This window comes from Oncorhynchus masou, chromosome 13 (genome assembly GCF_036934945.1).
Source record: "Oncorhynchus masou masou isolate Uvic2021 chromosome 13, UVic_Omas_1.1, whole genome shotgun sequence".
NCBI lineage: Eukaryota > Metazoa > Chordata > Actinopteri > Salmoniformes > Salmonidae > Oncorhynchus > Oncorhynchus masou.
In genome coordinates this window covers 46,625,534-46,647,831 of record NC_088224.1, presented here as the reverse complement: position 1 = coordinate 46,647,831, position 22,298 = coordinate 46,625,534, and the positions used below count along the sequence as shown (strand labels likewise).

Genomic DNA, 22,298 nt, shown 5'->3' with positions numbered 1-22,298 from the left:
GTGCGTAGAGACATAACACTCCCTGCATTAGTTAACCTTGTTGGAACTTTTAAAGAACCGTCAGACCTAGAGTTCCGAAACTTTAGAATCCTGTTCTAGACCTCAGGTCGATAGTGCGTGGTGAGTTACGGCGCTCTAGAAGGTTCTCGGACCGAGAAACAGCCTCGTACATTTGCAATGACAGTTTTCCTTTGAAATTTTATGGGAAAAATGACTGATTTACAGTTCATGGGGGTTGCCTAATCACATATATGAAGTTTTGGAAAGATCTGATTTTTTTAACCCCTCGAAACAGCCCATGAGACACCAATTATGGCACTTCCGGTTGGCACAGGAAGCTATAACTCAACACACATCCTCATTGGGGTATTCTATTACAGAATCCTGAGTTTGAAGTCTTTACCATAAAAACTGACTGATTTACACAGTTGTTGAATGCAGAGTCATTTTCACCTTTGCTGGTGATGCACATCCAAATACATTTTGGGTGAATTTAACCACTTCCGGTTGCTCCAGGAAGCTTAGAATCGACACAAGTAGACCTCATAGTGTCCTGATGGACTGTCATCAAAGACAGGTTCATAAGGCATTCATAACCCACATAGGCCTCAGGTTGAATTTAGAGGAGCAGGCAATGTATTCCTGTGGGGAGAGAAGTCAATGCAAACTGTTTGATGTAAACACCTTCTTTTACCTGTGAAGGGTTAATGCCACACGGTCAAGGTTAGGATCGGGAGGACCTTAGGAACATTCCTGTGTTTCAATTGTCCTTCTAAACCTAACGGTTCCGCCGCTGTCACCCAAAATCAAATGACGTTGTGGTGCAAGCTTCATTTTGGGCCTACTTTTCTCATGGTCGCTGCGCTTAGACCGAGCGAGCTACGGTCAAGCGGGATATCTCGTTGAACTCGGCACGGCCTTGGGATTATGTTTATGCCATTGCCTGCTCTCTGTGTCTTTAAGCACCGCGCTTTGTCACTCCATCCTTGCTGTGTGTGTGTGTGTGTGTGTGTGAGAGCTTTTCTTTGATATCTGTTGGGAGAAATGACTGATTTTACAGTTCAGGAGGGTTGCCTAATCACACATATGAAGTTTTGAAAAGATCTGACCTTTTTAACCCTTGGAAACTGCCACTATGACACCATTTAAGGCACTTCCTGTTGGCACAGGAAGCTATAAATAAACCCATATCCTGATTGGGGTATGCCTTTACAGAATCCTGAGTTTTAAGTCTTTACGTTAAGAACTGAGTTATTTACGGAGGGTTTAGTGAGTGTGTGTTATTTCAGAAAATCATAGAAAATCACAGAAATCTCGCAGAGCTCCGCAGCACACTTTAAAAATATTCGTATGAACACCGTGCAACTGGATCTGTAACTGTTGAAAAAAAACACCTATATTTGAACATCACCAATCTGTCATTGTGCGATTTCTCTTAATTGACGATAGATAAATGGTTGATTTTTTTTTATTGACACCGGAGGCTCCTTGACTTTGATGTGAAAAAATAATTTCTCTATTTTCATTTTGGACCTTTAATCCCAGAAAAATGGCCATAACTCAAAAACCGTTGAGGCCTAGACGCCATCTTGTTCGGGGCCACCTGCCCATTCATTATGCCAAGCCTATGCTCACCAAGTTTCGTCTTCGAAATATTTTCAGTTTTCGAGATAAGGCCTGTCGTGATTCGTGATGTTTTGTCAAATTGCAATCTGATTGCTTATGCCCTCTTGTGGGATTTTCCGGGATAGCGGAAAAATGACCAAAATGTGATTATTTTATAAAACAAAAACCGAATGTCCGACAAAGTTCATTTGATGACTTCCCGGTAGGTCTGGCCCTGCCGCTCGGCCCGACGCCGTCCCCGAGTTTTACAAATGTTTTCGGACGTCTAGTAAGGGACGGTACATTTGCAATATGGACTTTCTCACTAGCCATACAGAAAATGTCGAAAAGTTCCCTTAAGGTATGAAAGTATTTTACACTATTTTAAAGATAAACTTGTTGTTAATCCCACCACAGTGTCCAATTTCAAAAAGGCTTTATGACAAAAACACACCATCTGATTATGTTAGGTCTGCACCTTGTCACAGAAAAACACAGCCATTTTTCCAGCCAAAGAGAGGAGTCACAAAAAGCAGAAATAGAGATAAAATGAATCACTAACCTTTGATGATCTTCATCAGATGACACTTATAGGACTTCATGTTACACTATACATGTATGTTTTTTTCGATAAAGTTAATATTTACATCCAAAAATCTTACATTGGCACGTTACGTTCAGTAATGTTTTGCTTCCAAAACATCCGGTGATTTTACATCAATTTACAGAAATACTCATAATAAACATTGATAAAAGATACAAGTGTTATGCATGGGCTTTAGATAAACTTCTCCTTAATGCAACCGCTGTCAGATTTCAAAAAAGCTTTACTGAAAAAGCACACCATGCAATAATCTGAGTACAGCGCTCAGACAACAAAACAAGCCCTACAGATATTCCCCATGTTGTGGGGTCAACAGAAGTCAGAAAAAGCATTATAAATATTCACTTACCTTTGATGATCATCGTAATGCACTCCCAGGAATCCCAGTTCCACAATAAATGTTTGATTTGTTCGATAAAGTCCATCATTTATGTCCAAATACCTCATTTTTGTTCGCGCGTTTAGTACACAATCCAGACTCGCAGGCAAGTGTAACGGATGTGAAACGGCTAGCTTAGTTAGCAGTGCGCGCTAAATAGCGTTTCAATCGGTGACATCACTTGCTCTGAGACCTTGAAGTAGTAGTTCCCCTTGCTCTATAAAGGGCCGTGGCTTTTGTGGAGCGATGGGTAATGATACTTCGTGGGTGTCAGTTGTTGATGTGTGCAGAGGGTCCCTGGTTCGCACCCGGGTATGAGCGAGGGGACGGTCTAAAATCATACTGTTACACAAGTCCAGATGAAAAGTCATATTACAGTTTGTAGAAACATGTCAAAGTATAGAATCAATCTTTAGGATGTTTTTATCATAAATCTTCAATAATGTTTCAACCAGAGAATTCCTGGTTGCATTTCCCCCCCAGAAGCCATGAGAAAGTTGTCTGGCTGCGGGGACTGTGAGGGGATTTATACTACTATCTGTACTTACTGGTGGCACAGACGCTGTTTCATTCTTTCCTTCACTTAAATTACCCTTGCCTAAGGCTTGCGTCTGAAGCTGGGCTTGCAGCACAGCTATCCTCGCCGTAAGGCGATCACTCTCCTGTATATTATGAGTACAGCGACTGCATTTAGAAGGCATCGTGCTAATGTTACAACTTAGCTTCGGCTGTTGGAGGTCCTGACGAACCATGTCCAGATTCGCGTCCGGAGTGAAAAAGTTGAATGAAAAAAGTAGAGCGAGGGAAAAACAAAAAATATAAACGGTAATTTAAAAGTAAAAACCATAAAGTTGGCAGGTAACGTTAGCAACAAAACGCACAGCAGCATGTAAACAAGTATACATATACTCAAATGAGTTTAAAAGCATGTGAGCTGGTTCTCCTCTTTGCCATTTCTGGTGTTTTGTGGTGAAAAACTGAGTCAAAACTGTTACCCATAGATGGGCTACAAATGTTTGTAATTGTTAAAACATTTTTGTGAAGCTTGCATTCAATTGCCCCTCCCTATTCCACACAACAAGCTTCCATTCCCCCCTGTCACAAGGGGATTTATGGCTGAACCCTGTTATTTTAATGCACTTACTATATGATTTATTTTTCTTGGTGGGAAAACATTTTTTTAATGAAGTTGAACATGTGCTCTTTATGACAATGTTAAAATTTGATTATTTTTTTATTTACCAAGTTACACTACACAAAATGTACTCTATTTGTGAACCGACCCCTGTATGACATCATTAATGTCGGTTGCCCTATAGTTCATCAATGCAGAAAGGTGAGGGGTGTTATTTTGTTGTTGTAATCAACAGTATCGTTAAATGGAATGAAGTGATCTATAGATTGCTCAAGATCCAAATATTTCTGAAAATATATGGCTCTGTATAGTTGATAGAGAATGTCATAAAGCAGTCTGTTACAAGTTCATTGCATGTCATTTTCATTATTTTTCAAAATATTGTATAAAGTCCCACAGTACTATCAACACCAAAGGAAATGTATCTAATATTCTGAACACCATGTTCAGTTATTCAGATGGTTACTTTGCTCATAAAAAGGCTAAAGAAGAGATAAAACGAGTATATCCTTCATCTGTACCACCAACTATAATCTCATCCACCCAGCCGGCACTCTCTCTGTGTAGCAATTGAGCCTGGGGACAAGGTTATGCCAACTAGAACTTGTGGGCCAGCTCTACAGCATTGTTGTTTTTGATGATTTCCAGCTTTTTATCCATGGTCTTGAACTGCAAGTCATTGGTTTAATTTATCTCAGTCTGGTAAGTGCCATTGGACGAAGACCAGGTAGAGCCCAGAGCCACGATGGGGACCCAAAACCAGTAGTTATAGCACCTGTAGAGTGAGAGAGAGTGAGGTTAGTTAGTGCAGATTAGGGAGGTTTTTCATTGTTATGTTGAGCTCTAGACTGTGCACATGGTATGTACATTATTTGTCAAATGTATTTGCACATAAGAGGTGCTGAACCTCTATGTGAGTCCCTTGATCTAAATGTTGCATTATCTAAATATGTCTCACTGCATCTCCTCCATTCTCCCTCCCCAAAGACACTCGTCTAATCTCTTGTGGACAGACGTACATAAATGTATGTAATCGAGTAGCTGACATGAGATTTTGGTTCTGGGTTGCTGAGATTACTCACGTGAAGACCTTTGTACCCCATCCTGCGGTCAGAGTGAGGAGGCGTTGATCCCTCCCCCGCAGTTTGAAGACATGGACTGGGAGATCCCTGTGAGAACCACGGCGGTGAGGGGGGGGGACCAGGTCAGAAGGGGGAAGGCTTGTTCCGCCGTTCATCCAGGGGCTGGAAGCACATCATGATCATACCTGTGCCCACCAACTGAAGGAAACAGAAAGGTATGGATTAGTTACATTTTCAAATATGTTTTATTTCCTGAGGGAACTAACTGTGTGTGGGGAAGGAATGGTAGATACAACAAGGCATAACATATAAAACTAAAAGCATGTACAGTGTAAAGGATTAGTGATGAAGTTAGACGTACAGATGTAGGATGTTTATTTGATCACTTCTGTTGCTGAGAATTTTCCTGAACCACAGGAAATGCAGATGAGAGTCATGATTGACATACATTAACTGAAAACACGCAATAACACACGGTTATATTAACAGCATTGCACTTTTCATTTAGCCTACTTCTAACCACCAATAAAGCAACATGGACTAAATGTTCAAATCGTGTTGCTGCAGGATTATTTTTCTTGGTACAATACTGGTCAAATTAAGATCCATCTGTAAAATATCCTCAGAGGTACAATACCCACAATCCTCAAGAATGCATTACTGTATGCACGGATTATTTTCCCTCTCTCCTCCTTGGTCAAAGAAGCTGCCCCATAGAGAAAGGTAGTCAGATGGGTAGGTAGCAAAGATGGAGGCCGTTTCATTTGGGCTGTACACAGTCAGGACGCCACCGCTGGAGTAGCATATGGATAGAGGGACAGAGAGAGGAAAACCAAGAAAGAGAGTTAGAAATATCTAAGACAACTGTAATTTCAGCAGTGTTTCCTTCTACACGTTTTATCGGACCCACGATAGTACACGGAGAAGAACACAGCAGCAGCTATATAGGCCCCAAGAACCTGAGACATGCAGTAGGGCAGCAGTTTAGACTTAGCCTCCCAAGCACACAACGAATAAGGGAGACAGCTGGGTTCAGGTGGGCTCCTGAGAGAGGGAAAAGGAAAGAGGGAAGAAGAGGTAAGAGAAAAATCTGTATCTATTTGAAGATGATAAATAATCTGATAAAGCACCATTTGCACTGTCTACCTTATTGTTATGTATGGTACGATATTGATAACATTCAGTATATGTAGTGAGTCTACAGTATAAGGGTCAGGTTAATAACAATAGGGTTACAGAAGAGTTCAATGAAAATCAAGTCAAAGCAGTGAGAAAGTTATCACTACAATTTGGGTTCTCTGTCTTATACTTGGGAAGGGTTATGCATTTACGAGGCTACCGGTAGTTGTCTTGAATTACCACTTACCAGAGACGCCCCTGGCAATGTACATGGCACTCATGACGCCCACTGAGAAGGCCATATTGACCGAGAGGTACTCACCCTTGGCCCCTCGAGTCAACTTCACCTGGGCCATCGCTGAGGGCGAGATCGAGGAAGGAGAGAGGGACGGAGTAGGGAGAGAAGAGGAAGGGTGGACAAGAAAGGGGGAAGAGAGATAAAGGTCAAATTAGTAGTCACCATGCATGCTTGCCAAACATCTTCAAAAGACACTGATAAAGGAAAAGATGAAGACAAAAATATGTAAATTACAACAAGGTTGGCGAGAACTAAAAGCAGCACGTAGACTTTGTTGTTTTAGTTTTAATTGAACATTTATTTAACTAGGCAAGTCCCTTGCAATGGGGGAGGTGATAGAAGAGTTAAGTACGTTCTAGAAGATTCCGTTTTAACCCAGGGTTGCTCTGTTCAGTTCCACGTTTCTGGATCTCATTCCAACTCAAGTCTTGACCGTGTCGAAACAAATCTTTGAATGGCCAATGGATTCGAGGAACAGCTACTCTAGAACATTTTGAATATGTTCCTCAATTGTGGTGAGGTAGCTTTTGCTCCCAAGCACTTTCAAACACAGAATAAACAAATTCATGAGATTTAAGAATGCATAAAACAGTAACAACCCTTGATCATTGATAATTTGAAGAAAGACATTTTGAGATGAAGTACTCACCATAAGGACGAACATAGCCAAGGTCTCAGCCATTAACTCCTTAAATGGCATATTCCTCACCCTCAGCCTTCCCTTCAGTACCTCCATCCTTCGTACCTATCTGTCCCCACTAAATCAATAACCCCCAATTGTTCTCTATCATATCAACCTCTTAGGTCTACGATTGTCTCCTGTCCTGGTGGTCCTGTGTTAAAGCAAAAATACTTACAACTAACTCTAGACTGGTAATCTGGGATTAAACCGGCTGAGTATGCCTGATGTCATCCCCTTGAGCCTCCGTCTGTCTGTAGAGGCTCTGTCCAGATATCTCAGCTTGTCCATTCAATATGTCCCCTCTATGAACACAATAAGCAGGTCACTGGGAGTAGGAGAATCTAGCAAATAAAGTCTGCAACTATGCTAGATAAGTTATTTGCATTAAGACAATTGACACTACTGTAGCCAAGCACGAGGTCAAAAACAAACTGCAGATTACATTTTTTATTTCTTAAACCAGTTGAGTCTCTGACCATATAATGGAACAGATTAGGTCAGAGGTGAGCATTTAGCTAAATTATGATAATCATCCATCATCAATAAAATGACCATCCTATCTTTTCTAACAGACTTTACTAGCTCTCTTGCTTCTCAAGAAATAAGTGTATGACATCAAGTACATTTTAAATTCAGAAGCCTTGGACTGTTGTTTAACAGGCAACAGTTAACACCACACCTACAGAAGTATCTGGCAAAAACATACACCAGCCATACATCAGATTGTGTGTCTTTTGCAAAGCAAAAATGTGATAGCAGGTGTCATAATGAAGATCACATTAAAGTTAACCCATATTACAGAGTACATGTAGCAATGCTTTTGTTGAAGGCAGGTCAACAACCTTCAAAATTAGGCAACAACAAAAAGGTACACGTTACGCTTGTTTTCTGGAAATACCATTTCATTGTTGCAAGAGCCTAGTTTCTTTTAATCTTACCTCATAGAAATGGCAAAACTATTTTTTGGTGTGATCTACAAAAAATGCAAATGCTTCTGAGTAGTGGGACGCAAATTGAGGCAATTGAAGCATTGCAATTTTATAAAAAACACTCAGTGTTTTTTTTACAAATATATTACGCCTCTATTGTTCAGTCATAAATTCACATTGCAGAATTTGAAAAGGACTTTACAAAAATAAAATATGCATATTGACAGGTCAGAATTTTCTTATGCTCAATTTAGGTTGAGCTGTTTCTGCAAACTATTCACAAAAGGGTTATTTCACTCTTCAATTTTGTCCATAATATTTTCTGCCTAGCTCACTTAGTGGGTATTGGTCAATTAAGAATCACACTGCAATGCTACATGTTTTACTGAACAGAAATACTCAGTTATTTTGGCAATCATAGTTGATTCTAGCCTGAGTGCCATTCTGTTGTACCATCATGCCAACTCCTTGTCACTCATTTGTCATGCCAAGTCATTTTTGGCTTGACAATGAGCAATGGAGTTGGCAAGAGCACAAACAGATCTGGGACCAAGCTTAGTTTATCCAGCCTACCCAAAGTTAAGAGAGGGGCAATAAACAACATTAAATCCTCACTGAAAATATAACCAACAATAAACATTACTTTACCACAATGTAATACAGTGAAATAATGTCTAGAAATGCTTTGACATTTATTCTTCTTCCGAGCTCCCAATCGATAGGTTCACCTCCTGCCTCCAAAGAATTTTGAAAACAAGGAAAGATCATCGTGCATTTCCGAAAAGGGGGTGTGCCACCTGGGGGGGGGTTAATATACTGTTAAGTCTGTTGTACAACGTTCTGTTGGAGGTTGAAAAGGCGTAATATGATCTGCCATTTCATGATGCCATTTCTGCATCTGCTAAATGACATTATGATATGATAGAGTAAACAGGGCATCAGTTTGGTGACTAGAAACATAAACCCTACTGGAGGACACTGACCTGGTGGTAAGAGCGGTCCGGCTTGATCCTGTACCCCCTCGCGCCCCCCTATATAAGTCACTGTGGTTTCCTTGTTCCCCTGGCCATCTTGGACTGTGCGCCTCTCCTCAACACTCTAAACAAAACACAGACTGTCAAACAGACTGTCATAGAAACTCTATAAGGGTTCTATAACTCCGCAATGGTTCTGAACAGTGGATTGAACATGGTGTGCATCCCAAATGGCATCCTATCCCCTATGTAGTGCATTACTTTTGACCAGGGCCTATAGGGGCGCAGAAATGGAGTGCCTCCATATTGACCATCTTGGAAAAAACAGGGAGCACTTTACTGTAGACCAAGATACAACATTCAAAAATAAGTATGCATATTTCTATTGTTTACCATTGCAAGGTGAACTGTATCTCTTACCCCATCAGGCTTCACCACTTTGGTGACAGTGACCGACTGGAAGTAAGAGCGCATCTTTGGCTGAGTGGAAGACCAAGCAGGTGGCGCTAGAATCTGATCGAGCCCTCCAAAGGAGACTTGTGAGTCCAGATCTGAGGAGATGATGTTTGGGAAATTGAAATGGAAATCCAACAAAAAAAACAAGACAGGTAACTGTAGAGAAGGCTGCAGAAGTCAGATATTTTCATCATCTACCTTTGTTACAGCTTCTTTATCAAACGACAGTGTTAAAAAGTTTGATATTTGTTAATATGATGAGTATTATACCAGAACCCAAACCTAAAGCACTTTCAAGGAGCAGGACACTAATAAGAAATCCCACTCTGCCCTCAGACGAACCATCAAACAGGCAAAGCGTCAATACAGGACTAAGTTTGAATCCCAACACACCAGGCTCTGACACTGGTCAGATGTGGCAGGGCTTGCAAACTATTACGGACTACAAAGGTAAACCCAGCCGCAAGCTGCCCAATGACGCGAGCCTACCAGACAGGCTAAATGCCTTTTATGCTCGCTTCGATGCAAGCAACACTGAAGCATGCATGAGAGCACCAGCTGACGCAATCTCAATCCCACTGCCCTTCTCCCACCTGGACAACATCTACAGTGGGGAGAACAAGTATTTGATACACTGCCGATTTTGCAGGTTTTCCTACTTACAAAGCATGTAGAGGTCTGTCATTTTTAGCATAGGTACACTTCAACTGTGAGAGACGGAATCTAAAACAAAAATCCAGAAAATCACATTGTATGATTTTTAAGTACCGTAATTTCCGGACTATAAGCCGCTACTTTTTCCCCCCACACTGTGAACCTCGCAGCTTATACAATGACGCGGCTAATTTATGGATTTTTACCGCTTTCACAAGATTCATGCCGCCAAAAAACTGAGCACTGTCACATAATGTGACGTAAATAGAGCGCGCTCAAACTTCCCATCAAGGTGTCGCTCCGTGTTCCGTGGGAGGCTTGGATGACAAGTGGGGAGAAATCCTTCACTAAAAAGGGCCTTCCACAAGCTTCCCACAATAAGTTAGGAGGAATAGGCCAAAATTCACAAGACAGAGCTGGTGTAACTGAGTCAGAATGTAGGCTTAATAACCCGCACACACCTTTTCAGTTCTGCCCACACATTTTGGGATTGAGTTCAGGGCTTGTGATGGCCACTCCAATACCTTGACTTTGTTGTCCTTAAGCTATTTTGCCACAACTTTGAAATATGCTTGGGGTCATTGTCCATTTGCGACCAAGCTTTAACTCCTGACTGATGTCTTGAGATGTTGCTTCAATATATCCACATAAATTTTCCTGCCTCATGAAGCCATCTATTTTGTGAAGTGCACCAGTCCCTCCTGCAGCAAAGCATCCCCACAACGTGATGCTACCACCCCCATGCTTCATGGTTGGGATGGTGTTCTTCGGCTTGCAAGCATCCCCCTTCTTCCTCCAAACAAACCGATGGTCAATATGGCCAAACAGTTCTATTTTTGTTTCATCAGAACAGAGGGCATTTCTCCAAAAAGTACAATCTTTGTCACCATGTGCAGTTGCAAACCGTAGTCTGGCTTTTTTATGGCGGTTTTGGAGCAGTGGCTTCTTCCTTGCTGAGCAGCCTTTCAGGTTATGTCGATATAGGACTCGTTTTACAGTGGATATAGATATTTTTGTACCTGTTTCCTCCAGCATCTTCACAAGGTCCTTTGCTGTTGTTCTGGGATTGATTTGCACTTTTCGAACCAAAGTACGTTCATCTCTAGGAGACAGCACGTTTCTCCTTCCTGAGAAGTATGACGGCTGTGTGGTCCCATGGTGTTTATACTTGTGTACTATTGGTTATACTTCCGGCACCAACAGAGATGGCCGCCTCGCTTCGCGTTCCTAGGAAACTATGCAGTTTTTTGTTTTTTTACGTGTTATTTCTTACATTAGTACCCCAGGTCATCTTAGGTTTCATTACATACAGTCGAGAAGAACTACTGTATATAAGATCAGCGTCAACTCACCATCAGTACGACCAAGAATATGTTTTTCTCCGACGCGGATCCTGTGTTCTGCCTTACAAACAGGACAACGGAATGGATCGCATGCAGCGACCCAAAAAACGACTCCGAAAAAGAGGAAACGAGGCGGTCTTCTGGTCAGACTACGGAGACGGGCACATCGTGCCCCACTTCCTAGCATTCTTCTTGCCAATGTCCAGTCTCTTGACAACAAGGTTGATGAAATCCGAGCAAGGGTAGCATTCCAGAGGGACATCAGAGACTGTAACGTTCTGTGCTTCACGGAAACATGGCTCACTGGAGAGACGCTATCCGAAGCGGTGCAGCCAACGGGTTTCTCCACGCATCGCGCCGACAGAAACAAACACCTTTCTGGTAAGAAGAGGGGTGGGGGTGTATGCCTTATGGCTAACGAGGCATGGTGCGATGAAAGAAACATACAGGAACTCAAATCCTTCTGTTCACCTGATTTAGAATTCCTCACAATCAAATGTAGACCGCATTATCTACCAAGAGAATTCTCTTCGATTATAATCACAGCCGTATATATCCCCCCAAGCAGACACATCGATGGCTCTGAACGAACTTTATTTAACTCTTTGCAAACTGGAAACCATTTATCCGGAGGCTGCATTCATTGTTGCTGGGGATTTTAACAAGGCTAATCTGAAAACAAGACTCCCTAAATTTTATCAGCATATCGATTGCGCAACCAGGGGCGGAAAAACCTTGGATCACTGTTACTCTAACTTCCGCGACGCATATAAGGCCCTGCCCCGCCCCCTTTCGGAAAAGCTGACCACGACTCCATTTTGCTGATACCTGCCGACAGACAAAAGCTAAAAAAGAAGCTCCCACGCTGAGGTCTGTCCAACGCTGGTCCGACCAAGCTGACTCCACACTCCAAGACTGCTTCCATCACGTGGACTGGGACATGTTTCGTATTGCGTCAGATAACAACATTGACGAATACGCTGATTCGGTGTGCGAGTTCATTAGAACGTGCGTTGAAGATGTCGTTCCCATAGCAACGATTAAAACATTCCCTAACCAGAAACCGTGGATTGATGGCAGCATTCGCGTGAAACTGAAAGCGCGAACCACTGCTTTCAATCAGGGCAAGGTGTCTGGTAACATGACTGAATACAAACAGTGCAGCTATTCCCTCCGTAAGGCTATCAAACAAGCTAAGCGTCAGTACAGAGACAAAGTAGAATCTCAATTCAACGGCTCAGACACAAGAGGCATGTGGCAGGGTCTACAGTCAATCACAGACTACAGGAAGAAATCCAGCCCAGTCACGGACCAGGATGTCTTGCTCCCAGGCAGACTAAATAACTTTTTTGCCCGCTTTGAGGACAATACAGTGCCACTGACACGGCCTGCAACGGAAACATGCGGTCTCTCCTTCACTGCAGCCGAGGTGAGTAAAACATTTAAACGTGTTAACCCTCGCAAGGCTGCAGGCCCAGACGGCATCCCCAGCCGCGCCCTCAGAGCATGTGCAGACCAGCTGGCTGGTGTGTGTACGGACATATTCAATCAATCCCTATACCAGTCTGCTGTTCCCACATGCTTCAAGAGGGCCACCATTGTTCCTGTTCCCAAGAAAGCACTCACTTCCGTCATCATGAAGTGCTTTGAGAGACTAGTCAAGGACCATATCACCTCCACCCTACCTGACACCCTAGACCCACTCCAATTTGCTTACCGCTCAAATAGGTCCACAGACGATGCAATCTCAACCACACTGCACACTGCCCTAACCCATCTGGACAAGAGGATGTGTGAGAATGTGAGAATGCTGTTCATCGACTACAGCTCGGCATTCAACACCATAGTACCCTCCTTGGCTCGTCATCAAGCTCGAGACCCTGGGTCTCGACCCCGCCCTGTGCAACTGGGTACTGGACTTCCTGACGGGCCACCCCCAGGTGGTGAGGGTAGGTAACAACATCTCCTCCCCGCTGATCCTCAACACTGGGGCCCCACAAGGGTGCGTTCTGAGCCCTCTCCTGTACTCCCTGTTCACCCACGACTGCGTGGCCACGCACGCCTCCAACTCAATCATCAAGTTTGCGGACGACACAACAGTGGTAGGCTTGATTACCAACAACGACGAGACGGCCTACAGGGAGGAGGTGATGGCCCTCGGAGTGTGGTGTCAGGAAAATAACCTCACACTCAACGTCAACAAAACTAAGGAGATGATTGTGGACTTCAGGAAACAGCAGAGGGAACACCCCCCCCTATCCACATCGATGGAACAGTAGTGGAGAGAGTAGCAAGTTTTAAGTTCCTCGGCATACACATCACAGACAAACTGAATTGGTCCACTCACACAGACAGCATCGTGAAGAAGGCGCAGCCGCGCCTCTTCAACCTCAGGAGGCTGAAGAAATTCGGCTTGTCACCAAAAGCACTCACAAACTTCTACAGAGGCACAATCGAGAGCATCCTGGCGGGCTGTATCACCGCCTGGTACGGCAACTGCTCCGCCCTCAACCGTAAGGCTCTCCAGAGGGTAGTGAGGTCTGCACAACGCATCACCGGGGGCAAACTACCTGCCCTCCAGGACACCTACACCACCCGATGTTACAGGAAGGCCATAAAGATCATCAAGGACATCAACCACCCGAGCCACTGCCTGTTCACCCCGCTATCATCCAGAAGGCGAGGTCAGTACAGGTGCATCAAAGCTGGGACCGAGAGACTGAAAACAGCTTCTATCTCAAGGCCATCAGACTTTTAAACAGCCACCACTAACATTGAGTGGCTGCTGCCAACACACTGACACTGACTCAACTCCAGCCACTTTAATAATGGGAATTGATGGGAAATGTAAATATATCACTAGCCACTTTAAACAATGCTACCTTATATAATGTTACTTACCCTACATTATTCATCTCATATGCATACGTATATACTGTACTCTATATCATCGACTGCATCCTTATGTAATACATGTATCACTAGCCACTTTAACTATGCCACTTTGTTTACATACTCATCTCATATGTATATACTGTACTCGATACCATCTACTGTATCTTGCCTATGCTGCTCTGTACCATCACTCATTCATATATCCTTATGTACATATTCTTTATCCCCTTACACTGTGTATAAGACAGTAGTTTAGGAATTGTTAGTTAGATTACTTGTTGGTTATTACTGCATTGTCGGAACTAGAAGCACAAGCATTTCGCTACACTCGCATTAACATCTGCTAACCATGTGTATGTGACAAATAAATTTGATTTGATTTGTTTGTACAGATGAACGTGCTACCTTCAGACGTTTGGAAATTCCTCCCAAGGATGAACCAGACTTGAGGAGGTCTACAATTTTTTTTCTGAGATCTTGGCTGATTTCTTTTGACTTTCCCATGATGTCAAGCAAATAGGCACTGAGTTTGAAGGTAGGCCTTGAAATACATCCACAGGTACACCTCCAATTGACTCAAATTATGTCAATTAGCCTATCAGAAGCTTCTAAAGCCATGACATAATTTTCTAGAATTTTCCAAGCTGTTTAAAGGCACAGTCAACTTAGTGTATGTAAACTTCTGACCCACTGGAATTGTGATACAGTGAATTATAAGTGAAATAATCTTTCTGTCAACAATTGTTGGAAAAGTGACTTCTGTCATGCAGAAAGTAGATGTCCTAACCGACTTGCCAAAACCATTGTTTAACAAGAAATTTGTGCAGTGGTTGAAAAATGAGTTTTAATGACTCCAACCAAATTTTATGTAAACTTCCGACTTCAACTGTATATACTAGGTGGTGTCAGAGGAAGGTCCAAAAAATTGTCAAAGACCAAACCAACCTATTCTCTCTGCTACCGCACAGAAAGCGGTACCAGAGCGCCAAGTCTAGGTCAAAAAAGGCTCCTTAACAGCTTCTACCCCCAAGCCGTAAGACTGCTGAACAATTAATCAAAATGGTCACCCGGACTATTTGCATTGACACCCACCCCTTTTGTTTTTACACTGCTGCTACTCACAGTTCATTATCTATGCATAGTCACTTTACCTCTACCTACATGTACAAATTACATCGATTAACCTGTAGCCTCTCACATTGACTCGGTATCGGTACCCCCTGTATATAGCCTCATTATTGTTATTTTACTGTGTTACTTTTATTTGCATTTTTTTTTTTTTACTTTAGTTGATTTATGTATTTTCTTAAAACTGCATTGTAGGTTAATTAAGGGCTTGTAAGTAAGCATTTCATGGTAAGGTCAACCTGTTGTATTCGCCACACGTGACAAATAAAATTTGATTTTACAGGACCTTGCGCCTAAATCCAAATAACTTGGCCGTTTGACAATAACATGCCCATACCTCTGTCTGCTTTCGGCTCCTGCTTTTGACCCCTTTGTAGCCTTCCTCTCCAACTATCATTGAACTGGAGAAAATAAAAGATAATCAAAGTACATGATTAATGAAGAGAATAAACTGTACACAAAAAGTTACCACCCGTAGGATGTGTAGCTCATAAAATTATTATTCAGAATGTACTATATTGTAATTTGAGAATGATGACTGGGATAGATCTCTCCTATACCTTAGAAAAGGGTGTCCAGTAATCAAAGGGTGTGTTGGGGAAGCATGGGCCACCAGATGGAGGGTTCTTATCGACCCTGGGGCCTTCTGATGGTCCTGAGGGTAGCCCAGTCGACCCACACGGGCAGTCATTGGGGCCTTTCAACATGAAGTCCCTCAATGAGTTTCCACTGGAACCTCCCCCACCTTTCTCTGACCTGTCCTGGGAAAGGGGCGCCTCAATACCGGTAACACCTGGAATGAGGGAGAGGTCACAGAGACAGATAGTGTTTAGAATATTAAAAAGTAATTAGCGTAATAGTTTTATTAGACCAGTCTATTACAGAGATGATGCTCAGTTATGGTTATGGCAATTGGCAAACATTAGTGAACACATATTTCTTAGTTAAATAACTAAACCAGTAGTAACGACATGGCTCATCTATAACCATATTAACCAGGGAATTTCCTTCACACTACACAGAATCAGCATTCCCCTGTCAATATCAATTTGGTAGAGGCATGTCTGAAGGTTGTCTTGGTTTTGTGTCATACCAACTCTCCTTGTCATGACAAAAAAAATATTGAGACCAGGCCAAGGATGACTGACTGCTCCTACCAAACTGTCCTACTCCAAACTGACCATCGTATCGCCCTAGCTGTGAGAAGATCTCCATCTCTCTGAAGAACTGGCTAAACATCTCAGGCTCCTGGATCCTCACTCCGTTTGGGCCCATGCTGAACCCAAACCTCCACTGATTATCAAACAGGTCCTGCTGGCCACCACCACCCTGTGAACCATCAAAGTAGATTCCATCCTCCTCTTCATCATCATCATCGTCGTGGGTCATGCCATCGAAGAAGGGGTCCCTGAGCAAGATTAGGAAAAGTGAGCCAGGATAAACTTTAAAGACATGTCACTGTGCATCTTAGCAGCAGTGCTTGTACAAGAAAGTACCATTCAACCTACACTTTAGCCCCACCTGCTGGTCTCTGACGCAAATGACACGTTAGAAGTTATGTCAAATCCAATACTTCTTTCGCGGTAGAAGACAAGCAAATAAAATACGCAACACTAAATACCTAGCCAAACATATAGCTAGTCAGCTTTACTAGTTACAGAGGTGGTTTAATTGGCTTCAAAGACACGAATTATGAAGCTGGTTATGCAACGCCATTTATGCTATCTAGTTAGCTAGTCAAGTGGCTAACGTTAGTTAGTAAACCAGCCTGATGCTAGTTGGCTTTAGGTATCTCACCTTCGGCCCTCACCACGATCATGGCCTCCTCCAGGTACCCCAAAAAATCCACGAAATAGATCAAATAAGCTCATTTGAATCAAACGTTTGATGTAAATGTAGCTACTTCATGCTAAACTAGTCGAAGGACGACTTCAAGACTGCCGTAAAGCCAGACTTCCCTGGAGAATAAAGCAATCGACGGTTTTGGAACACACCGAACAGTTTACCGTAGGGCAATAGTAATGGCGTATTTTTGTAGGCACTAACTCCATGGTTCGCTTGGACAAAGCCTATTGGGAAAATTAAGGGCGTTTTGGAATAAACAACGAAAATAATGTGGTAAACACAGGTTTAGGATATTTTTTATATATTTTGTTCTGCGATAATCTCAATTAGCAAACGTAATTTAGCTATGCAATAAAAAAAAGCACAAAGGCTTCAATAATGGTCATGTTAACCGACTTCCATTATCTCAAACCTTATTTTCGGCGTTTATTCCAAAACCATATTTGTTCCCCATTCATATTTTTTCGCATAGGGATGCTGAAAGAACCAAAAGTAAACCAATTTCCGGGTTTTAAGGACTACAATCTGGAGACATCTTTTGTTGTACCTAGATCTCCAATTCAAGAGGACCAGCGGCAGCACTGGTGTGAGTGATTAGTAGTCCCCTCAAAGTAATTGTGTAGCAAGTTAATTTATTTCAGGTCAATACAATGGATTTATTTAACAAATTAGATGTGCTTTGAATTTGAAGTGCAACAGGTTAGTCTGCAAATTTGACTCAATGAAATTACTTGATATGTTACCTTCTAGCTCATCAAAATGCTATTTTTCTGGAAAAAAAGACAAGGATGCACCATGCAGAGTTCTACAGAGAAACAATCAGAGTTTAGTTTTATTTGATATTGCTGGTCCTCCAAACCAACTGTGTAAGAACACAGCCCTGCCCACTCCACTTCCTTGGATGACTACAGAGCAGTGATGTCCAATCCTGGTAAATTTAGACTTGAGTGTTTCCTTCAATCCAGGTCTTTTGAATGAGGTACTGTATTCAACCAAATGATGTCAATATTGTTGTATATAGAAATGAGAAAGGGAAACTTGCAGAATGACTGCCCCAACTAAGACCAAGACTGGGCACCACTATGTTTAGCTGACTAAATTGAAGAAAAAGACTGGCGTATTTTCAAGCCACATGATAGAAAAATAAAGTTTCTAAAAAATAAAATGACATTCACATCCAAAATGATGAAAATGTATTTTTCCTGTTTTATTTACTTAATATTTATATATTAAAAAACAAACAAAAAACAAACAAACATGAAACTAACAAGTGAGGATCTGAGAAGGAGGAGGGGGGAAGCCATTGAACAAACAAGGACTACAGTACTTGTTTTTCTATATATGTACAAGACAAGTTAAGCCATTTAAATATATTTTAACGCACAGTACAAAAAGAAAATCAGACAAAACCATAGTACAATTTTGTCCATCAGTAATCATTGCTGCAGCTTTCCTAATATATTGGGGGGGGGGTTAGAAAAATAACTTAACTTCAACACATAAGTAGGTAAGGGTGTGCCCCTGGCCTCTAGTACGACATCATTTTGTACTCCAGCTGTCTTGCAGAATAAGCAACAATCTACAAATGTTACATTTTTAATCAGGGGTAAAGCTATTTTACAACATAGGAAACATGGGAAATCATTTTACATGGTACGAGTGTGTAACTCACTGCGTTTGGGACTAACGAGAGGACCGGTACACAACCAAGGCCCACCAGTGTACACACAAAAACACTCCGCACATGTGCATACACACATATATAATGGTAAAAATACACTTCACAATTCCTCTGCCAATTTAGAAAATCCATTCTTAAAACTAAAATGTTGAACAAATTCAATGGGAAACAAAGGAAAAAGTTAATCTGTCTGGGTTTATGGTGGGAAGGTTACATTTCACCCAAGTATAAGGGGGAGAGGGTGAGAATAGAAAACCAGCCTGTCTCCCGCCTTCAACATTTTCTTTGTTCCTCCCATCAGTAAAAAAAAAAAAAAAAAAAACATTTATATTAGAAAACAGCTCTATGTTTACATACAACAGAGCGGAAGGGAGGGGGATTGGACATGATACAAATTCCAGACACTCAATACTCTGCTCTTAATGGTCTGTTACTATAACCATTTTAACTCCATCCCCCCCTTACAAGACTGCCTCTCAGCTCAGCAACACCCATGACAGGGGTGAGTACTGCCGGTGTGTCAGACTTTGGGACACATAGGGCCAGGTGTTAGTTGCCCCCCCAGTTGTAGCTGTTGTATGCAGACTTGTTGATCTGGGTTTTCTGTTGAAGTGAAGCATTCTGACTGCGCTGTCCAGTGCCACTCTGTTATGAGAGAAAATAGGAAAAGATCATAGGCAAGGTATCCAGTGCTAGCTATTTCTCCCCAAGATACAGTGTGACATATGCACCGTCACACAAACGCAGTCACAACACACACACCGTACCTGTCCGTCCTGCTGCAGATGGTGGTGCAGGATCTGAGAGAGGGGCTGCTGGTGCGGTGCCAGGATGTGCATGAAGGGGGCCGGAGCGTAACCAGCCGCGGCTGGGGGGTTGATGGGACCACCACTGCCCAGGGCCGAGGGCAGGCTGAAGGAAGTTGCAGGTGTGGTTGCATGGAAACCCTGCTGCTTCTCAAAAGACTGCTGCTGGAGGGTTAAACACAACAACGTTGGTCGCCCTGTCTTTACTAGTGTGCGTTTTTTTACATTTGTTTGCGTACATACAACCTTTCATACAGACACTGGTCATAAACGTTCTGTATGTCTCAGAACAGATACATTTATTCCAGTGTTTGTACCACTGTAGCATCATACTCACCTGCTGTGTCTTTGTGTAAACAGACCCTGAAATGTCTGGGACCCCTGTGTTGCTTGACGTGACCGAGACTCCTGCAGAGGAAACAAAGGGGTTCGGACATATTTACCTCACCATGTCTACAGGTCACAACCCCTGCAGGAGAGGTAGGGAAACCCCTGGGTGTCAGATCCACAGAATGGTCCGGGAGTAAGGCAGTAGTTTCCAGATAGAAAGTAATGCAGTCAAATGTACATCACATTATAATGACTAGTTTTCTTCTCCATTCTTATTCGTAGCAGTCTATTTACCACCACAAACCGATGCTGGCACTAAGACAGCACACAACAAGCTGTATAAGGCCATAAGCAAAAAAGAAAATGCTCATCCAGAAGCGGTGCTGCTAGTGGCTGGGGACTTTAATGCAGTCAAACTTAAATCAGTTTTAACTCATTTCCACCAGCATGTCACATGTGCAACCAGATGAAAAAAAAACTCCAGACCACCTTTACTCCACACACAGACGCATACAAAGCTCTCCCTCGCCCTACATTTGGCAAATCTGACCATAGTTCTATCCCTCCTGATTCCTGCTTACAATCAAAAACTAAAGCAGGAAGCACCAGTGACTCAATCAATTAGGAAGTGGTCAGATGACGCAGATACTTCGCTTCAGGACTGTGTTGCTAGCAGACTGGAATATGTTCCGGGATTCATCCAATGGCATTGAGGAGTATACCACCTCAGTCACCGGCTTCATCAATAAGTGCATCGTCCCCACAGTAACCGTACGTACATTTCCCAACCAGAAGCCATGGATTACAGGCAACATCCACTCCGAGTTAAAGGCTTGAGCTGCCACTTTCAAGGAGCGGGACACTAATCCGGACGCTTATAAGAAATCGCGCTATGCCCTCCGACGAACAATCAGGCATCAATACAGGACTAAGATTGAATCCTACTACACTGACTCTGACACTTGTCAGATGTGGCAGGGTGTGAAAAATATTACGGACTACAAAGCGAAACTCAGCCGCGAGCTGCCCAGTGCCTCGAAGCAAGCATGCATGAGAGCACCAGCTGTTCCAGACAACTGTGTGATCATGCTCTCGGTAGCCGATGTGACCTTTAAACAGGTCAACATTCACAAAGCCGCGGAGCCAGATGGATTACTCGGACGTGTGCTCACAGAGACACAAAAAGGCTTGCACATGATTTGCTCCTATACCATTATTTCCCCTACACCACTTTTAATCAAGACAATGTTTCGAGCCGAGACAGATCGATTGTCAGGTCCCTTACTCCCAAATTGGCATACATTACACTCCTCACCACTCCATCATTATAGCCGATGTGTGGTGAGCATTCTGGCACAAAACGGTGGGTGTGCCAAATGTGTGCTACACATTGGTGGTGGAAGAGGAGTTGCACCCCCCCTTACTATGCAAAGCACTTCGAGCACCGGAAAAGCAACATTATAAATCTAATCAATTATATACACCTTGGATCAAAACATTCTCAGTACAAGGCTGTAAAGGAGCAATACAGCACTTTCTAGAAGATGGTCACTAGATGCTAATCTAAAGTATTAGATGCATCAATGTCGGGGAAGGAGAGCAAAAAGAGCAGTGAAGGAATGACATGAGATGGCGCAGAGGAAAACAGAAAGGATTTTAAAAAATCAGTTCCAGTCATCCACTGCAAAGAAGGTCTGACTGCATCTGGTGGCGGCTACGTATTGTTCTAGCACACGACTGTCCCCATGCACCCTCAGCGGGTCAGTAGGAACCGGAAGCATCTCGTTCAGGAAAAAAGAGGAGGCGAAGTCTGAAAACCGGAAGCTTTACATTTTTCTTTCGACCATGCTCAGGCATTTCCTTTATGCCTGCTACGTTTGGTATTTATTAGGATCCCTATTAGCCACTGCAAAAGCATAATCTACTCTTCCTGGGATCCACATGAAAAGATACATAGTACAGAACATTATTAGTCAAGGATTGAAATACATTTTAAATGTCACACAGCCTATATATCAGCACATACACACTATCTTGGTTTAATACATAGTACAGTGCAAATTACAATACAATATATAAAATTGCTGTCTCTTCACAGTTCCCTTTGTGCAGTAAGGTGATATTTTATTAGGTTAGTCCCCCTGTATTGCCATGAGAAGACTAAAGACTCTCTCAGGGGACCCAATTTAAATTTTAGGGGACACCACATGATCCCAGACCAAGTTTGGGAACCACTCTACTACTAACCTCTCTCCCTGCTTGCTTCAACGATTCCTCTCTCTGTATCTCCTTTGCAACCTGACTCACTACTCTCTATAAAGAAAAGGTATTTTGTTATGAGAACTTAGAGTAG

At 42.6% G+C, this 22,298-nt stretch overlaps 2 protein-coding genes across 29 annotated transcripts in view; both read right to left on the bottom strand.

Annotated features, from left to right (window-relative positions):
- Positions 1–3,803: 3,803 nt before the first annotated feature.
- On the bottom strand, positions 3,804–17,464 carry hax1 (HCLS1 associated protein X-1). Of its 15 annotated transcripts, none has more exons than XR_010457438.1 (10): positions 17,081–17,464; positions 16,441–16,691; positions 15,844–16,076; positions 15,621–15,684; positions 9,228–9,358; positions 8,817–8,931; positions 5,447–7,206; positions 5,167–5,211; positions 4,806–5,003; positions 3,804–4,498 (listed from the first exon to the last, which is right to left on the bottom strand). XR_010457438.1 is itself a non-coding variant. In XM_064984067.1 (7 exons), the coding sequence occupies exons 1-7, from the start codon at positions 17,152–17,154 to the stop codon at positions 8,473–8,475; spliced, it is 1,026 nt and encodes a 341-aa protein (XP_064840139.1). In that variant the 5' UTR covers positions 17,155–17,447; the 3' UTR covers positions 7,337–8,472. The 15 variants fall into 15 exon arrangements, 3 of the variants coding, with proteins under 3 accessions (XP_064840139.1, XP_064840140.1, XP_064840141.1); XR_010457439.1 differs by having other exon boundaries at positions 4,806–5,849; positions 6,247–6,282; positions 6,575–7,206; XR_010457441.1 differs by having other exon boundaries at positions 4,806–5,849; positions 6,247–6,282; positions 7,080–7,206.
- A 462-nt stretch (positions 17,465–17,926) lies between these two features.
- Positions 17,927–22,298, bottom strand: part of LOC135552441 (ubiquitin-associated protein 2-like) — an 87,144-nt gene continuing 82,772 nt past the window's right edge. For 12 of the 14 annotated variants that reach the window (XM_064984055.1, XM_064984063.1, XM_064984053.1 and 9 more), the window contains 3 exons: positions 19,953–20,023; positions 19,577–19,780; positions 17,927–19,454 (listed from right to left, as the gene is read on the bottom strand). In XM_064984055.1, coding sequence (XP_064840127.1) covers positions 19,359–19,454; positions 19,577–19,780; positions 19,953–20,023 — 371 coding nt within the window. In that variant the 3' untranslated portion in view covers positions 17,927–19,358. The remainder of the gene's footprint in view (positions 19,455–19,576; positions 19,781–19,952; positions 20,024–22,298) is intronic. The other 2 variants (XM_064984054.1, XM_064984060.1) reach the window with 1 other exon arrangement.

Coding starts and splice junctions, on each gene's coding strand:
- hax1 (XM_064984067.1), bottom strand. CDS start 17,154: ATGAGCTTATTTGATCTATTTCGTGGATTTTTTGGGGTACCTGGAGGA. Junction 8,932..9,227: donor AAGTGGTGAAGCCTGATGGG/GTAAGAGATACA, acceptor TGTTTTGTTTAG/AGTGTTGAGGAGAGGCGCAC. Junction 8,631..8,816: donor CGGACCGCTCTTACCACCAG/GTCAGTGTCCTC, acceptor ACCCCCCCCCAG/GTGGCACACCCCCTTTTCGG.